Source organism: Oryctolagus cuniculus, chromosome 7 (assembly GCF_964237555.1).
Source record: "Oryctolagus cuniculus chromosome 7, mOryCun1.1, whole genome shotgun sequence".
Classification (NCBI taxonomy): Eukaryota; Metazoa; Chordata; class Mammalia; order Lagomorpha; family Leporidae; genus Oryctolagus; species Oryctolagus cuniculus.
The window spans coordinates 79089959-79108462 of NC_091438.1; the positions used below are offsets into that span (position 1 = coordinate 79089959).

Here is an 18504-nt window from a genome sequence, read left to right on the forward strand (position 1 = left end):
AACTTTTGAGGCACTCAAGAGATGTCAGAATTTCACCCTTTCAGTTCATTTTCTAGAAAAAAATTACCTCAAATAAAGCTCATGAGTTTCTTATAATTACTTTTCTAAACTCCATTTTTAACATTTTCTCTCTCAATCTGCAAGTGCTTCCTAAGGCCATGCTTTTTTACTTTAGATATCTAAAATGTCATTATTGACCAAAAACTTGTCTTAGCATTGACCACTGTAGTTATTTTGTTGAAAACTTTGCTGTATTTAACACATCACTAACTACTTCTGATTACATTGGTTGATAACATCCACCTTTCCAAGAATGGAAGCTCAGCCACATAATTTGACACAATTAGGAAACTGCCAACATCAGTTCTAAGAATATAAGGAAAAAGTAGGAACAGGATTGACGTTTTTGTCTAGTGTTAGACAGACAGTGCTCTTTGAAGACCACAAACAACACGCACAAATGCAGGCGGAAACAATACATCTGCAGACACTGGCAGACAGAATTACCCGCCTAATTTGGCCAGTTTCTTAGGATAAATAACTTTTTGGTGACGTGTAGGGCTGAAATTACACAAACAACAGAAACTACTAAAAACCTAAGCCTACAAATTGAGTGGGTTAAGATTTTATGCAATCAATATTCTGACACTTGTAACACTACTTTGTCCCTAAAATGCTGATGTCAGAAACAAAGATGTTAACACCTCTAATGACTTTTGTTCAGGTTTTTATTCTTGAGTCACATCTGTATTTAGGTCATTAAGACAACCATAATCATCTCCTTTTAAGGAAAAGTTTCATTAAAAATGCTAGAGAGTTGGGGCCTCTATCAGAAACTAATACTTTTAGCTTGTGATGTATTAATGCCCATGGCTTATTAAATGAAAACACCCTTACTAGTTTATCTCAAGAATCTGAGCAGTAAGAATTTTAAAAAGTTCAAAGTGAAAAATAGCTGAATATCTCAAGAATTTCCTAACAATGACATTAAACTAATCACCCTCTTAATATTTCTCTAGGAAACTTAATTTTGCGTGATAAAATCTTGTAGGGAGGTATCTACCATTATAAAATAGTGTTTAGAAGGTTTAAAATCCTCATGAATGTGTATATGGAAGCTCCTTGTCATTTTTATTCAGCACATTGGGAATGTCTGCCCAACACTGGGGATGCATTTTACTTTGGGATTGAAATTTTCAGAGAACTCATTTGTAACACAGGTATTTTTTAACACACTAGCTCACTTTACCAGCCCCTTTATGGAACAACCAAATTCTGTCCTAATGGAAAATTAAAACAGTGTGGATTTTAAAGTCTCTTAGACAAAGTCTCTTGCCCTTTTGGTAACTTTTCTAAGAATAAATTAATCAGATTTGATTGTCGAAAATTTTGGCTGAATAAAGACTTCATTTTGGTTACTGAGATGGTTGTTTTACTATTTGTGATATTATCCTATATATTAAGTCAATGAACACTTCTTTCTATAGAAAAATCTACTTTCTTTCATTATTACTTGAGCCAGGTCATTATCTGTTAACCTACTATCTACTATTTGCTGATGAAAGCATTCATCAATCTAAAAAGGAAAATATCTCCACCAGCCACTTAATGGTCACTTTTTAAATTAGTCTGACATAAAAAATATAAAAGGGCAACTTTATTAAACATATAAATTCAAGAACATTCAAGTTTTTAAAGAAACAATTTTAAGACAGCAGATCCATAATAATGGCTTATATAAACACTATTACTTCCCAAGTAGACTAGGTGGACATACTGACCCATCAATGCTCAAAATAACAAAATGAATCTATGTTTCTAAGCCATTTCCATATTCTAAGACTACTAAATGGGAAACTTGTCAGCAGATCCACGCCCTCCCCTACTTTATTTTCCACAAGATATGCTTGACATGTATGTTTAGAATGTAAATAATACATAAACCCCTAATCTTAGGTCCTTTTCTACTTTGTTCTACTTCATTCTACTTCATTCTCTCTTCCTGTAACACCTAAGACTCTAGTAATCATTCTTCTCTGAGCAAGACCAAGTTAGTCAAAATAGGATCTAGCATTACAGATAGCTAGATAGAGAAAAAGTCTCCAGTAAACTTAATTCTGTGTTTGCTTTGTTTTTTGGGAGCTACCTGATGCCTAAAATACTGTGACAAAACATACACACAGCAAAGAGGAAAATAAAGGCATATTGGATTCTCAATCTTCACCTTTGTCCTACAGCTTTCCCTTATCCAGTATAAGCATTACTATAAATTGCCAGCTGTAAAGACACACTGAATCTAATAAAGCACCCAGAACCTTTGTTGTAGCACCATACAATTTCCAATCAGAATGTGTTAGAAGCAAAGAAAATATGACAATTCACACAAAAATGTTTTATGACTTTTGAAAAATGGAAAAATTCAATTTTAAGTGATATTTTGCCCCATGACCAACATCTCCTCAGTATTTTAGTGTCTTTAAAAGATTTAATATATGCTTCTAGAAAAGGGAATTACTTTCTTTCCCTACAGATTACAGCACCAACACTAGGTTGAATTTTACAAAGTACACATAACTCACTATGATAACTCAGTAAACTATGTGTTTTGAATCATTTAATCCCTGTCATGTCTATTAACTTTCAGACTTGCACCTTGGATTACTTTGTACAAGGCTAAAACTGCTCCTTTGTCTGTAAATGGCAGTGAAAAATAGAGAAAGTAAAACTCTGATTCTACTTGAGTGGATTTAACTCAAAGATCATCTTGTTAGTCCAAAGAACTTTCCCAGGCATTTTAAGTAATCTTAATCTGTATTTTATGTATCTGCCACCAGAGTAAATACTAACATTTTAAAATAAATTATTCATACTGCCCTGGACTGTAAACAAAGATTGTAAACAAGGATTTAGGGCTATTTACAAAGAACTCATCTTTACCTAATACACAACAGTAATGGTAAATGAAGATGCATAATCATAAGTTCATATCCTTAAAAAATGGATGCAACAAAGCTTCTTCTGCTGTAATTCTTGAAGCTGGATTTAGATCTAGAAGTTTATCAAGCAGGTCATAAGCTTCGTCAGGAACCTCATCCCAGCCGTCTAAATTGGTTGTACACTCATCAAAATGACGTGCGCAGCCATTGCTGTCCTTTGCATGTAATGAATTCCCTGAGGGTTGTACTTGAGGTGTTTGTATGAGGTAAGAAGCTTTATGGTCAGTCTTCTCTGAGAGAGTCTGGTCAGGAGAAGCAGGCCCTTGTGTATCACTTGTTAACTTGGGAGTATTAGAATCTGTACCCCTGAGTCTCTCACAGAGTTTCCTCAAGTCTTGTGCTGGGACTTCTTTGCTACATAATATTGATTTGCCTAAAAAGGAAAAAAAAAATTATTAGAATATAATAGAAGCATCTTTCATGAGAAACACACAAATGTAGCCATGTACTTTATGGCTATATATCTAAAAGTATGTGTGTATGTGTATTTATGTATGTGTGTGTGTGTGCACTGAATAAGAGAGCACGACAGGCACACTTAAGTGCTGTTTGAACTAGCTGAAGGCCAAACTACATAGCAGGACACAGTACTCAGAAAGCAGTGTCTTACTAAGCTATGCTAGGCACTACCTGACCCTGCCAACTTCTTCAGCTTCATTTAACCAGCTGCAGCATCTCCCCTCCTCACTCTTTTCAAGCCTCTACACCTTTGACTAAATTAAATGGCTCCTGTTTTTGCCTAGGATGCCCCATGCCCATGGGTGTACCCAGGACATTCCCACTCAGCTCAACAATCACCTCTACAGGTCCAACACGCTCACAACTGATCATTTTATTCTTCCCAGCATTCTGTCATATGCTGAGAAGTGTTATTATTTTTGCTATCCTATATTCTAACTCATAAAATGTGCATCTCACCTACTAGACTGTGAGCTTTCAGAAGACAGGGACTGTCTATTTACCTCTGACCTCCCAATATCTAGACAATGCCTAGCAGACACCAGGTGTTCAATTTATGTCTGCTGTACTAGACAAAAAGGCATTATTTATTTGAATCTCTCTGTTCAGATGTGACATCCTTACAGATGCTATTCTTGACCAACCTACACTCGACTGCTAAGCCCTTTTCACTCCTTTTCTCCTTTAATCTTTCTCAACACCAGTCACCTCTCACTGAGATTATACATTTATTTTCTTTCCCTCACTAGAACTTGAGCTTTCTAAGAGCAGAGACTCAAAATAGTGTCTGGAACACCTAAAGCTACAATAAAGTTCTGAATGGATTAAGAAGCAAATCAGATTTCAATTTTTAAAAATATGAATGTCTGAAATAACTTCCTGAGATGTTTATTAGCAGACATGGGTAGAAACAGGTTAAGTACAGAAATAGGCAGGTGGGTATTATTTCTGCTTTATATTTCCTTATTAAATAAACGGGGCTCAAGACAATGAGTAGCACAATATCCAGGTTCCTCTCTGGGAGAGACAGATTGTCAACAAAGCAATTAATCTAGCTCTACATGTTAAAAAGTTACTTCTACTCAGTCTGATCTAACTATTGGATTGGTGTACCAAGGCAGAAAAAACACCAGGGCAGGAGAAGGAAGGAGGTTGCTGAGAAGGGAAGCGGAATAAATTACCAAAAACTAAGTTTAGTGAAGATACAACATGCCAATCCTTTTCTAACTTTAAAAACCTATCATTCCTCTAGCAATCCCACTGCTGGGTATATACCCAAAGACATGAACACATTGTACCAGAGATACCTGCTCCACCATGTCTACAGCAGCACTGTCCACAAGAGACAAAATTTATACTCTACCAAGGTGGCCATCATCAGATGAATGGATAAAGAAATTGTGGTACATACATACAATGGAATATTATTCAGTGATAAAGAATGAAATTCTGCCATTTGCAACAAAATTTATGTAACTAGAGGACATCATGTTAAGTGAAATAAGCTGGACCCACGAAGAAAAATACCATATCCTCCCTTATATGGGGGAGCTACAATTTAAAAAACAAAGAAAAGAAAAATGCCTATGTGTGTCAGTATTGCTGTAATACTTTTGTGAAACTTTGTTTTGTCAAACCAGTGGTTAAGAATATTATACTACTATAGTTTTAGCGACCTGTGATTACTTTCAAATTTACTTTATATGGGAGAAATGGTGATTTTTCCATTCAACTACTGTTTACAGCCATTGTCTATATTCCCACTAAAATAGGTCTTTTTGCTTTTTTGCATGTTAAACTTTTTGTTTGGTAAAGTATTAAGTCTTTTTACTGTCATGTAAATTTAAAATGCTATCTCAAAAACTAAAAAAAAAAAAAAAAAAAAAGACAAGAAGGGTGGGAAACAGAGAGGAAGAGGGAGGGAGGAAGGGAATATCATTATGTTCTTAGATTTATATCTACAAACTATATTGAATCTGTTAAAAACTAAATAATAAAAGAGAAACAAGAGTCAAAAAGAAAAATGATTAAAAAAACAAAAATCTATAATCCCACTGTCTCAAGTAAATTAGAGGAAAACATGCACAGTTTTATTCCTTAATTTATTAGCTCACTCTGATATGAAATAATCAAAAATATGTTTTAGTACATTCTTAAGCTACACAACATACCTAAATTCCTTTTTTATATGACCAAAGAGAAGTTTCACTCAAAACACTCAGGAAATATAAAATAATCAAAGCACATTTTTTTTTGTACAGATTAGCATGTGTCAAAGATTTGATTAATTCACGGTTTTTCTTTCAATTCTTTCAACATAATTCAATGAGGCTGACAACAGTGGGAAAGACTACCAAAAAAACAAGACGTGCTCTCACTGCTCATCTCAGGTAAGTCATTTCCTTAGGATATAAACAGGAACACAGTTGTATTTGCTGAAATTCTGAGTCTTCTATACTCAGCTCAAAGTTACATAAGATCTGAGGGAAACAACTACAGAAGTCCTATTAATAAAATCGAGACAAGTGCTATATAGTATTACTACTTTTTAAATATGAGAATAAGCATTACAGTGGTAAATCTATGTAGGTCCTTGCATGCTATCATGGAACCTGCCCCGGAGCATTTCTGTGTCAGATGTTCTACAACAGGGAGATACAAGCTTTGACACAATGTCTTGGATGAACTTCATGTCTATAAGCTTCTCTTAAAATTCTTTAACGCTAAATTAAAGTTTCCTCAATTATCTGAGAATAAACATATTCCCATTTATTATTATGTAAGAATACTATTTCTAAGACATCAATCTTGCTTTCTACTCATGGTTATTTTTCCCTTAAATGTATCATTTTACCTCATTCCTCAAATAACATTTTATTGCAATAGGTAGACTTTGTTGCAGAAGCATTTCTTGGCAAGCCTTTATTATGATGCATTGTGCATATAACTACCACTAAGATTTTCTTGTGGATTAGACCCTGACACTGCTGCCTAAGCATGAGACAATCATTTTCATGGACATTCTTAACTAGAAGTGGTTCTTGATCAAAATCACTTTTTTTCCAAACTAAGTCTGGAGGCTTGCTAAATATATTTTTCTGAATCATATTTTCCAGGAATCAGTTGAGTGAGGCCAGCCTGTGACTTTTTGAGGTTTCTCTGGTAATTCTGATGCATTCCTGGTTAAGACCCACTGATTCTGGGGTTGGCCTCAAGGCAGCCCAGCTAATCCTGAGGTAGGCTGACTTAAACCTTGTGCTGTATGGGTGTTCTGTACTGTGTGATGGTAAGCTGACTCAATCATATTGCTTGTTGGAAAGCACTAACTGTAATTGTCCTTGTAGGATAGACACAAGGGGATATTTGAAAACAGGTTGTTGACCAGAGCAAGGCTAAGATAATTCTTAAGTGCCCCACAAAGCACACCATATATGCCAGTCTTGAAGAAGAACTTGGGAGATAATTTCCCATATCCAGTACATGCTCAGAATACTGCTCCATCAGTGAAGGTATTCTATTCATTCTGCTAACCCTCAAATTAAAAGCAATTCTCCCCTTTTCCACTGCAGTCCTGTTACACTTAAATATAATTAGCTGTTTACTTTTAGACTAAAATCAATTAAGGCAAGGATATTCTCAATATCAGATAGAGAACCTGATGCTTAATGTACAAAAAAGAATTAAATTATATTAAAAGTACTTATACAACAAAATTCAAGCCACAACTAAAGGGAGTTAAGGTTTTATTCCTTATTTTTTAAGTGTAGTACTTAGTGCTTGATAAAATTAAATGATTACATGTATAGAGGAGAATGATGACAAATTATTTTCTTACATCAACATAACTCTTAAGGTTTAATAATCATTCTATCTAGGATTAGAGAATTTTAAGAAAACTTATTTGTAAAGACTATTTTATAATTTAAGTCATCTGTAGGAGATAATCAAAGGCATTTGTTTTGTAGCATAATATAAATCTGCTTACCAAAAGTTTTAGCAGCCTGGATAGTTTCCCTGGATCCCCGAATTGTCATAATTTGAGCCAAAGCAGTTAAATCATCACTTGCTTTATAAAACGGATATCGTCCACTAAGCAAAGAAAGGAATATGACACCTGCAGACCACATGTCAATTGCTGCAACAGAAAAGAAACTTTAAAAATAAATTCCCCACTTATAGTTTTATCATCCTAAATCAGTGGTTCTTGTCCTTGATTGTGCAATAGCATCACCTTGGGAGCCTTCACAATCTCAGATGCCTAGACCCCAACCCTCAGGGATTCTCATCCAACAGTTCTGGAGTACAAGCATTAAAAAGTTCCTTAAGTGATTTCAATCTAAAGCCATGACTGAGAATCCTTAATCAAACATCTTTACTCAAAATATGTTATTCTTTCTTGAGCAACGTATTCATAAACTTAAACGAATATTTCATCATTAGAAAACATTAAGCAAATGCTTATAAAAGATCAAAAGAAACCCAAAAATGGCTACATGGGGAAAATCTTGGATGCTCCTCAAGAATGACGCCATGGTAGTGGAAGTGTTTTCGTTTTAGTGAAACGTACTGAACATTACAAGCTCTTCATTAACCAGATGCTAGCACTAAGTATTCCAAAAGAAATCTCCAGAATTCTGGACCAGCTCAGTTCCATGTGAAAAAGCTCCTTTTTATTTCTCTTAGAGGCATCTTTCTTAATTGTTGGAACACCTAGTATTACCAAATTATTTGCTCTCAATTTCACTGGCCATTGTATCACTTGCCTTAGTTCCCTTCATACTTCTGCCTGTTCCTTCAATGTTTTCTCAAAGTCTTAAGTGCTGAGGTTCCTGAGTCCCAATTTCTTTCCCTCTAAACTCTCCCTCAATGGTCCATCCACCTCATGGATTCAACTATCACCTCTATAAAAATGACACTCAACATTTATTTCCAGCCCAGTTCCATCCCTGAGCGTCATACTTAACTTTTACTTTGTTAGATCTATCTTCATGTTCCAAAAATATCTGAAACCATTTATGCCCCAAACCAAATCCTACCTTTACCTCTAAATCAGTTATTTCTCCTTTATTCTCCACTTCAGTTACTGGTACACATCCAAATCCCTCAAGCTAGGAATCTGGTGAACATCCCAGATGCTGTTTTCCTTCATTATCTCAAACCCAATTCCAGATCCAATTACCCACCAGGTTCTGTCTTTGCAATCCTTCTCTTATTTCATTCTTATTACCAATTTCCTTATTCATGCTTTCATCTCTTGCTTCAACCATTATAGGGAAACACTCTCCAAAATCTACTGTAGAATACAGTACTACCAACTCTTTTCATGGAATAACTTCCCAGCATCTACAGTATACAGTCTGAGCTGTTTAAGAGCATGATGACTTTGTCTATTTCTAAGTTTCTTATTTTAAAATTTTTATTTACTTATTTTAAATGAAAGGCAGAGACAGAGATTTTCCATCTATTGGTTCATTCCCCAAATGCTTTCAATAGTCAGGGATGGGCCAGACCTGGAGACTGGAACTCAATCTGGTTCTCCTACGTAGGTTGCCCAGATTCAAGTACTCAAGCCATCACCTGCTGCCTCCAGGGCAGGGAGGTGGAATCAGAAGCCAGGATTTGAACAGACCCTCTGATACGGGATTGTGTCCCAGGCGGCATCTTACCTGCTGTGCTAAATGCTCACCCTCAAGGTTTACTTCTAACAATTTGCATCCAAAGTCATACTGAATGTTCAGATTCCAGTATGATGAGACTATACTCTTTCTTGAGTTCCCTGGCTCATGCCTCAATGTTAAATCCACACCCCAACTAAAATTCATCTTGAAGGTCATCTCTTTCATGAACTTCCTTCCATATTCCTCTGGGTTACGATAGTCAGATGTAATTTTAGCACCATACTCAACAGGTTATAATTATTGTGTTGACCAGAGTGTGAACAGATGTTCTCATTTTTGCATCACTAGCAAGCAGACATACAATGAATAAATGCATTTCTTCAAAGCTTGTAATCCAAGCAAATAGCAGGACTCATCCATTCATTCAAAAGATGTTTCTTGGGTTCCAGCCCCATGATAACTTTTTAGATTTATAAAAGACACTTTTCTCTTTAAAAAGCTTCTAACTGCTATTACACTGTTTTCATAGTACAAAAAATGATTTTTGTCAAACACAATCATATCTACCAAACAGAAAATTTTTCAGGCATTCAGTGAATGAAGTGCTAAAGGTGACATAAACTACCAAACACAACTATTTCCTCTCACAAAGATAATGGCAACAAAATTCCTGGTAAAATCATCTTGTACATAGAAAAGCAATCTTTGGAAATAAACTGCAAAAATGAAAAGGAAGATAACACAAACATTAGAAACTTTTGTAAAGAAAAGCATTCCAAATACTGACAAAGTCTGTGGACTCAAAAGGCTTCCACAGCCTAGACAGCTGATGTCAAGAGCCTGGGGTGATCACTGACATCATACACAGGAGTGACAACAGGAGTCACTGTGCACTACCTCCCCATGTAAAACTAGTTCTCAAATAGTTTGTGTGTGTGTGCAAATTGCTGAAATCTTTACTTAGTACAGAGTTAGTCTTCTGTGTACAAAGTTAACTGAAAATGAATCTTAATGGAGAATGGAACTGGCAAGAGAAGAGGGAAGAGGAGGAGGGCTGGGAGTGTGGGTGGGAGGGCTGGTATGGTGGGAGGAATAACTATATTCCTAAAGTTGTACTTATGAAATTTGTATTTCTTAAAAAATAAAAATAAAAAAGCATTATCTCAAAAATGGGAATGCTGAACTGCTAGACTGCTTGCATAATTTAAGTAAGAGAAGCTCAATATTTGTCAAAACTAGACAAAGATCCTAAAATTTAACCAGGACAACCCATTTGAATTTTGTTCTGTATTTCTAGTGCAACCTACCTGTAGTTTGATTGGGGCATTTGGTCAAGACCTCAGGTGCTCTGAATCCTGGTGTACCTGCCCTAGGTGCAACTTGTTGACGCCTTATAATGAAGAAATAAGATTTCTCTAGTTATGTTGAAGTTGAACTACTTAAATTCAAAAAAATTACATTTATCAGATTAGTTCACAGAAATTTTGCCTTGGCATTTATATAAAGCTACTACAAAGCAAATGATAATCTAGTATGATGAACATTATAGATTTTGCTTCTACTGGTTTGTTCCACTTCTACTGGTTTCCTGGCTTCACTCCTTAAATGAGTTAGGGTAACTTCTAAGCAAACAAGACAGTAGACAATAAAAGCCATTAGATAAAAACAGAATACGTAAAAATTCATTTCTGTTTGGAGTGATTAATCACTGATTATTTCTTCACTTATGTATCAGTTAATCAGGAAAGGCTTGATGAAAGTCAAATCTTAGAGGAAGGGAAAGAATTTATAATGCAATAAGCTGGAGGTGGGAGTAAGAAAGCAGCTTTACTATTTGGTTCTAGTTATTTTACATGGCAAGAATGAAGAGTGAAAACAGACAAAATTACATCAGCAAGCAAAATGTGCAATTCTAAACTTTCAAAAGCTTCTCTGCCTTCCCCTCAATTATTTGCACATAAGAGCAAATGTGTTTTCCAAAGAATATATGCATGTCAAATGAACAATATGACAACGGCATCAGTTGTTCTCCGAGGTACTGCTCTGCATCAGTGCCTGTATAGTTCCCCTCCCCTCACTAAATCAACTGCTCCCCACAATCAGTGCTCAATTTCTCATCTCGTCTGGCAGCATGCCGGTGATTTTATAGCACAAACACAATATATTACCTTGAAAGGCAAATACTGCACACTTTATCTGTTGCATAGCAGTCACAGGTCAGGTTAGTTGGACAAGAACTGGCAGTTTTCCTCATCACCCCACTGTTCATAACTTTTGTGGAAATAGTCTTCTTTTTTGTTGCTAACTTTCTTGACAATACATCCACACTCTTTGATGGCTTTATAAGCTGTAGAAGAAAAGTTATATTTTCTATTTTCATAACACTTAATATAATGTATTTCAATGCTAGTACAGCAAAAAAGTAATCACAAAAGCATTACTTTAAAACTGCTGAATGTGCTGTTGGATTGTATATAAACAGCTGTCCATTAAGATGTTTATGGTCTTTGGATTTTTCTGTTGAATAAACACATTTACTAATTAGTCCTAGTTTAGTAAATATTTGACTTATCCTTCATTAGAACATTTCTTGATATATTGCAAAAGTATACAGCAGTTATGTTCCAGTGTCTAACTCCATTTCAGAACTGTAAACTGCACAAATACATCGGCTAAAATTGGTTTTAATTTGTTGCTCAAGCTGTCCAGCTGTCATGGGGGTATCATACACCAATTTAAAATCATCTGACATTGATGACAATCTTGTTAACTTTACAAACACTATCAACTCTGCATCAACCACATTAGGTGCTGGGAGCTCACTAATGACAGACAAGGCCTTAACATTCTCAATGTTCCTCTGAGGAAAGGGTAACAGTAGTCATTTAACTAAAAATGATGAAAAATTCCACCAGAAAAGTTTAGAAAGAATTGAATAAAATAAAAATTGTAACTAGATGCTCAGAGCATTAATATGTGAAAGCCAAACCACTTAATTAAATGGTAATGTAATCATTACCTAAATGTCTTCAGTGTACAACTGACTGATCATTGCACTATCAAGCTACATTACTTACTTTCACTGGAGGGCTCTCATGTGAAATGGAGCTGTGTATATTGAAATTTCTTTCTCCAAAAACAGAGCGCTGGACAGAAAGGCCTACAGATCCCTCCTACAATACCAACAAAAACAAGGAAAATAAGGGTTATATCTGTAACACTTTCTGCCAGCTGTACTCTGCCATAGTTGTGAAAGAGTTAAGTGACATGAAACAAAAACAGCTGCATCCAAGTCATTCTCAGGCACCAAAACACTTCTGTGAAAGGAGAAAATAGTCTAGACAGAACTCTAAACACCCATACAACGTCATCATAGTTCACAAACATATATATATATACATAGAACTAAAAAAATTCAAAAATTACCTGCGTGAATGTTACATTTTGCTGTGCAGCTAAAATGGAGATAGACACTTCAGAATTTTTCCCCTATAACTAATACTTTCTTTTAAAAAGGGTAATTAACCCAAACTTTGTAACATGCAAGGGAAAATGACCTATTTTCTATTGTCATACAATTTTTGTAATACAGAATGACAAAAACATAAATCAAAAAGTAAGTTTCAGTTTTAAACAAGTCTCAGTGAAAATATAATCAAGCAAATATAAAGATGCTAAAAAATGGTTTTTTAATTACAAATACCATCTCAGTGTTATATCTCCCTTTGTTGGATGAAAGAATACATTTCTAAAACAATGCTACTACTTAAGAAATAAAACAGGTAGGACCTTTCCATCTTTTCCTTGTTTAATCTGAATTTGTGCATTTGTGCAGGGTCTTTTGATAGATGTTTTGGTGGGAGACCGCTGATCCAGTTCCTTAGGTGCTTGGCCACTCAATGAAATCTTGTTTCCCATGATTACATGAGATTTGTTCTGGGTGCAACTTTCCTGCTGCGTTTCAGATTGGACAAATTTGAGAAGCTCTATTTTTGTATCATGAGTTCCTTGGGCCAAACCGAAATCTACCAAGGCATACCTAAGAAACAAAATTAAGCATTTTTACTCCTTTTTAACAATTAAAGCTTTCAATACTCTCAACCACATGCATACAGAAACTACAATTCTTTTCAGGATCAATTAAGAATGAATAGTGTCCGGCTGGTGCCGCGGCTCACTTGGCTAATTCTCCGCCTGCGGCACCGGCACCCCGTGTTCTAGTTCCAGTTGGGGTGCTGGATTTTGTCCCGGCTGCTCCTCTTCCGTGCAGCTCTCTGGTGCAGCCCAGGAAGGCAGTGGAGATGGCTCAAGTACTTGGGCCCTGCACCTGGCTCCTGGCTTTGGATCGGCGCAGTGCACCGGCAGTAGCAACCATTTGGGGGGTGAATCAATGGAAAAAGGAAGACCTTTCTCTCTCTCTAATTCTGCCTGTCAAAAAAAAAAAAAAAAAAAAAGAAAGAAAGAAAGAAAGAACAGTGTTCAAGAAAAAAAAATACATTTTACAAAGCAAGGATTTAACACCAAGGTAGAATTGAAAATTAAGAAATGATATAGGGGCTGGCGCTGTAGCATAGCAGGTAAAGCCACCACCTGCAGTGCCGCCATCCCATATGGGCGCCTGTTCAAGTTCTGGCTGCTCCACTTCTGATTCAGCTCTCTCCTATGGCCTGGGAAAGCAGAAGATGGCCTAATTGCTGGGCCCCTGCAACCCTGTGGGAGGCCTGGAGGAAGCTCCTGGCTCTGGGTCAGATGAGCCCAGTTCCAGCTGTTGAGGCCATTTGGGGGTGAACCAGAGGATGGAAGACTTTTCTCTCTCCTTCTCTCTGCCTCTGTGTAACTTTGTCTTTCAAATAAATCTTAAAAAAAAAAAAAAAAAGAAATTATATATTCCAGGAGCTGGCACTATGGCTTAGCAGGCTAAACTGCTAACTGCAATACTGGCATCTCCTACGGGTGCCCCAGTTAAAGTCCCAGCTGCTCCATTTTGTTCCAGCTCTTTTTTTTTTTTTTTTTTAAGATTTATTTATTTGAAAGAGTTACACAGAGAGAGGAAAGGCAGAGAGAGAGAGAGGTCTTCCATCCGATGGTTCACCCCCAACTGACCATATGGCCGGAGCTGTGCCATTCCGAAGCCAGGAGCTTTTCCAAGTCTCCCACATGGGTGCAGGGGCCCAAGGATATGGGCCATCTGCTGCTACTTTCTCAGGCCATAGCAGAGAGTTGGATTAGAAGTGAAGCAGCTAGGTCTCTAACCGGTGCCCATATGGGATGCCGGTGCTTCAGGCCAGGGCATTAACCCACTGCGCCACAGCGCCAGCCCCTCAAGCTCCCTAATATACCTAAGAAAAGCAGTAGAAGATGGTCCAAGTGTTTGGGTCCAGGGTCCCTGCCACCTGCATGGAAGACTCAGATGGACTTCTAGGATACTAGCTTCAGTCTTGCTCAGCTCTGACTATTGTGTCTATTTGGAGAACAAACCAGCAAATTGAAGATGTTTCTCTCTGTCTCTTCCTCTCTCGGCTCTTTCATATAAATAAAATAAATCTTAAAACAAAAAAGAGAAAAAGAAATGACACACTCCACAGTCAACTGCTTTTCTCTCTCTTTTCCAGTGGCCTATGTTAATGGGGCAATATAAATACAATGCTTTATTCTCTGATCGTGGCACAGATGGCATCACAGCAGGTAATTTCTAATAAAACAAGTTTAAAAGAGAAGTTGAAATAATGGTTTTAACATATGACTTAATTTTTAAAAACTAAAGGAGTGGGCATTTAGCACCGAAGTTAAGCTGCTGCTTGGGATATCTTTTGCATGCCCTATCAGAGTACTTGGTTTAAGTCTCAGCTCTGCTCTCCATTCCAGCTTCCTGCTAAAGTACACCGAGGTAGGCAGCAGGGGTATGGTTCTAGTACCCAGGTCCCTGTCACTCATGTGGGAGAACCAGATTAAGTTCTCAGCTCCTGGTTTTTTGGCCTGGCCCAGCCCCAGCTGTTATAAGCATTTGGAGGGTAAACTAGTGAATGGGAAACCTCTGTCTCCCTGTTTCTCTGCCTTTCAAATAAGTAAAAATAAAAAATTTACTCTATAGGGGTGAAATGGTCATTTTTCCATTCAATTATTCTGTATAGCTATTGTCTATAGTCACACTAAGCTCAGGTCTTTTTGCTTTTTACTTGTTAAACTTTTTTTTTTTTCCTTGTACTTGAAAGTCACAGTTACACAGAGAAGGAGAGGCAGAGAGAGAGAGGTCTTCCATCTGCTGGTTCACTCTCCAACTGACTGCAACAGCCGGAGCTGCGCCGATCCAAAGCCAGGATCCAGGAGCTTCTTCCAGGTCTCCTACATGGGTGCAAGGTCCCAAGGACTTGGGCCATCTTCTACTGCTTTCCCGGGCCTTAGCAGAGAGCTGGATTGGAAGCGGAGCAGCCAGGACTCGAACCGGCAGCAGGCGGCCCTACCCGCTATGCCACAGTGCCAGCACCTTGTTAAACTTCTTATTCAGTGAAGTATTAAACCTTTTTACTGTAATGTAAATTTAAAATATGTATCTCAAAAACTAAAAAAAAGAATAAAAGGGCAAAGAAAGGAGGGTGGAAAGGTGACAGGGGAAAAGAGAGGGAAAGGGAGAAGGAGGGAATATCACTATGTTCTTAGAATTCTATCTACACAGCACACTGAATCTGTTAAAAATAATTAAGAAAAAAAAATTTTTAAAAAGAAAAAGAAAAATCATGGCTATAAAATCCCAACAAACAAGTTACACTCTTAATCTTGTTACCATATTCAATATGATATACTATATAAACAGCAGCATTTAAGTTATTTTATTCCTCTATGTATATAATTAGCATAAAAAGTATACATAAAAATAGAGCTTTAATGTTTAAACAGGAAACTGGTTATTATGTGGTTTAATTCCTCATTTATTAGAAAAGAAAAATGAAGTCATGTGTAAATTCAAAGATTATAAGTTTCTTAACTAAGAGTTATTTACTCTAAACCACAGTTCCTCTAATGATATACACTGCTTTACTAATACAAAGTTATCTTCTCTGCATTTTCCTTTCCTAATCACAAAGAAAGAAACGATTTGGACGTGACTGCTGAAGTGTATGTCTAAGGGCTGGACCCTATCACACAAATTCATTGAAGTGAAAGTATTATCTAGGAACTCTTCATACTCACTTTTTCAGGCGTCTATTATATAAAAAATTGCTGGGCTTAACATCACGGTGAACAATACCAAACTGGTGAATGCGTTTCAAAGCTCTGAACAGATTAAACATGTATTCCCGTACTTCTTGAAAGGAAAGAGAATTCAAAATGTCCTAAAATAAAGTTATAAATAGGGTCATAAGATAGTTTTCAATTAAATATTTAGCTAATAAAAATTCAAGAAATATTAAAACTTACCAAAAAAGACTCATGTTCTAGGTATGGCATAGCAATAACAACATGATCATTTTTCCTAAAGCAATATTTAACTCCCATGACGTTGTCTTGCCCCCTAGTGGAAAAAAGTTCAGTGAGCTTTAGAGGAAAGATCAAACTGAATCATTACAGCTTAATCTTTTTTTAAAAAAATATAACTTTAACAATGCATGCATGCAGTATAAAACTGACTTAAATCATCACAAGATAGTATAACATTTAACTCACTTGGATAAGAAAGCAAGCATTCTTTTAAAATAAAAATTGTTATCAGCTATGAGGTCACTATAATAATTCAAATATGAGGTAATTAGAAGTGGCGAAAAAAGAAGGAAAAGATAAACAAGAATGAATTGAGATTTGGTAGCAGATAAGATGGTAAGAATAGTACGTTCATTCCAGGTAACATTAATTGAACACTTACTACACAACTAGCTCTGATCTAAGTACTTCGTATCTACCACAACAAATTCACTTACTCTCCAAAGAAACCCTACGAGGAAGGTGCTACTATTTCTTTCCATGTTCACAGATGAAGAAACAGGCACAGAGAGGTTAAAGAACTTGTCCAAGGTCATTAAACTAGTAAGTCTCGGAGCCACGACTTAAAAAAAAAAAAAAAAAAAAAAAAAAAACTTTTAAAATTATTTAGAGAGGCACAGGAGAGAGAGATACAGACAGAGGGAGAGCTCGTTCACCTCCCAGATGCCTACAAGGGCTGGGGCTGTGTCAGGCTGGGACTCAGTCTAGGCCTCGCATATAGGTGGCAGGGACCCAAGCACTTGAGCCATCACCTGTTGCCTCCCAGGGTGCACTTTAGCAAGAAGCTACAATTGGCAATGGAGATGGACTCAAACCCACGCACTCCAACATCGGAGGCAAACATCTCAACCAGCACCTTAGTCACGAGGCCAAAACTTGCCCCTTGAGTTACAAGTTGAATCCTGTTAGTTTATTCCTAACCAATGTTCTTAATCACAATGTTTCTTAACGGGTAAGGAAAATGGAATAATGTTGATTTCCATGATTTTGATACTGACTGTAATAAGTAGATGCCAAAAAAATTAAGTAAAACAAGCAAACAAACAACACCAACAATTCATCATTTTAAAAGAAAAATTTAGATATGGGACTAAATATTTTAAATTTTTTAAAGATGTATTTATTTATTTGAAAGGCAGAGTTATATATAGAGAGAGACATCTTCCATCTGCTGGTTCACTCCCCAGATGGCAGTGATGGCCAGGGCTGGGCCAGACAGAAGCCAGGAGCCAGGAACTTCATCTTGGCTTCCCACATGGGTGGCAGGAGTCTAAACACTTGGGCCATCTTCTACTGTTTTTCCCAGGCCATCAGCAGGGAGTTGTATTGGAAGTGGAGCAGCCAGGATATGAATTGGTGCCCGTTCGGGATGCTGGCACTACAGGTGATGGCTTTACCAGCTATGCCAATACCCGCCCCAATCTTTTTTTCTTAATATTTTATTTATTTCTTTGAAAGACAAAGTTAGAGAGAAAAGGAGAGACAGAGATCTTCCATTTGCTGGTTCATTCCCCAGATAGCCACATGGCCAAGGCTGGGCCAGGTTAAAGCCAGGAGCAAGGAGATTTTTCTGGGTCTCCCACATGGGTGGCAGAGGCCCAAGCACTGGGGCCACCTTTTACTGCTTTCCCAGGCCATCAGCAGGGAGCCAGATTGGAAGTGCAAATGGGCACCCATATAGGATGCCAGCACTGCAGGCGGCAGCTTAATTGGCTACATCACAATGCTGGCCCCCAGGACTAAATCTTAACTGGGAAGTCAAGCGAGAAAACTTACAAAGAAGCAATATCCAAAAGCTGTGAACATAAACAGAGAAGAGAAAATGAGTTTTGGAAAAAGTCTCATGGTAAAAAGTAAAAATAAGGAAGGATAACAAAGTAAGGAGTTGGAAAGGAGCCCCCAAAATGGAGGTCAGAGGATAAGGACTGAGTAAAGGCTTTTGGAGTGACAGGGAA

The 18504-nt window shown here is 37.0% G+C and overlaps 1 protein-coding gene and 1 long non-coding RNA gene across 5 annotated transcripts in view; one reads left to right on the plus strand and one right to left on the minus strand.

Moving 5' to 3' along the window:
- Positions 1–1642: 1642 nt before the first annotated feature.
- Positions 1643–18504, minus strand: part of CDC7 (cell division cycle 7) — a 29530-nt gene continuing 12668 nt past the window's right edge. For 3 of the 4 annotated variants that reach the window (XM_051857522.2, XM_070078050.1, XM_070078051.1), the window contains 8 exons: positions 16490–16583; positions 16262–16404; positions 12863–13112; positions 12151–12246; positions 11242–11420; positions 10381–10463; positions 7441–7590; positions 1643–3369 (listed from right to left, as the gene is read on the minus strand). In XM_051857522.2, the coding sequence (XP_051713482.1) occupies positions 2975–3369; positions 7441–7590; positions 10381–10463; positions 11242–11420; positions 12151–12246; positions 12863–13112; positions 16262–16404; positions 16490–16583 (1390 nt within the window). In that variant the 3' untranslated portion in view covers positions 1643–2974. The remainder of the gene's footprint in view (positions 3370–7440; positions 7591–10380; positions 10464–11241; positions 11421–12150; positions 12247–12862; positions 13113–16261; positions 16405–16489; positions 16584–18504) is intronic. The other variant, XM_070078052.1, reaches the window with a different exon arrangement.
- Positions 5710–15802, plus strand: LOC127493590 (uncharacterized). Its single transcript, XR_007923996.2, has 3 exons — positions 5710–5845; positions 14686–14758; positions 15286–15802. It is a non-coding gene; the product is annotated as an uncharacterized lncRNA (long non-coding RNA).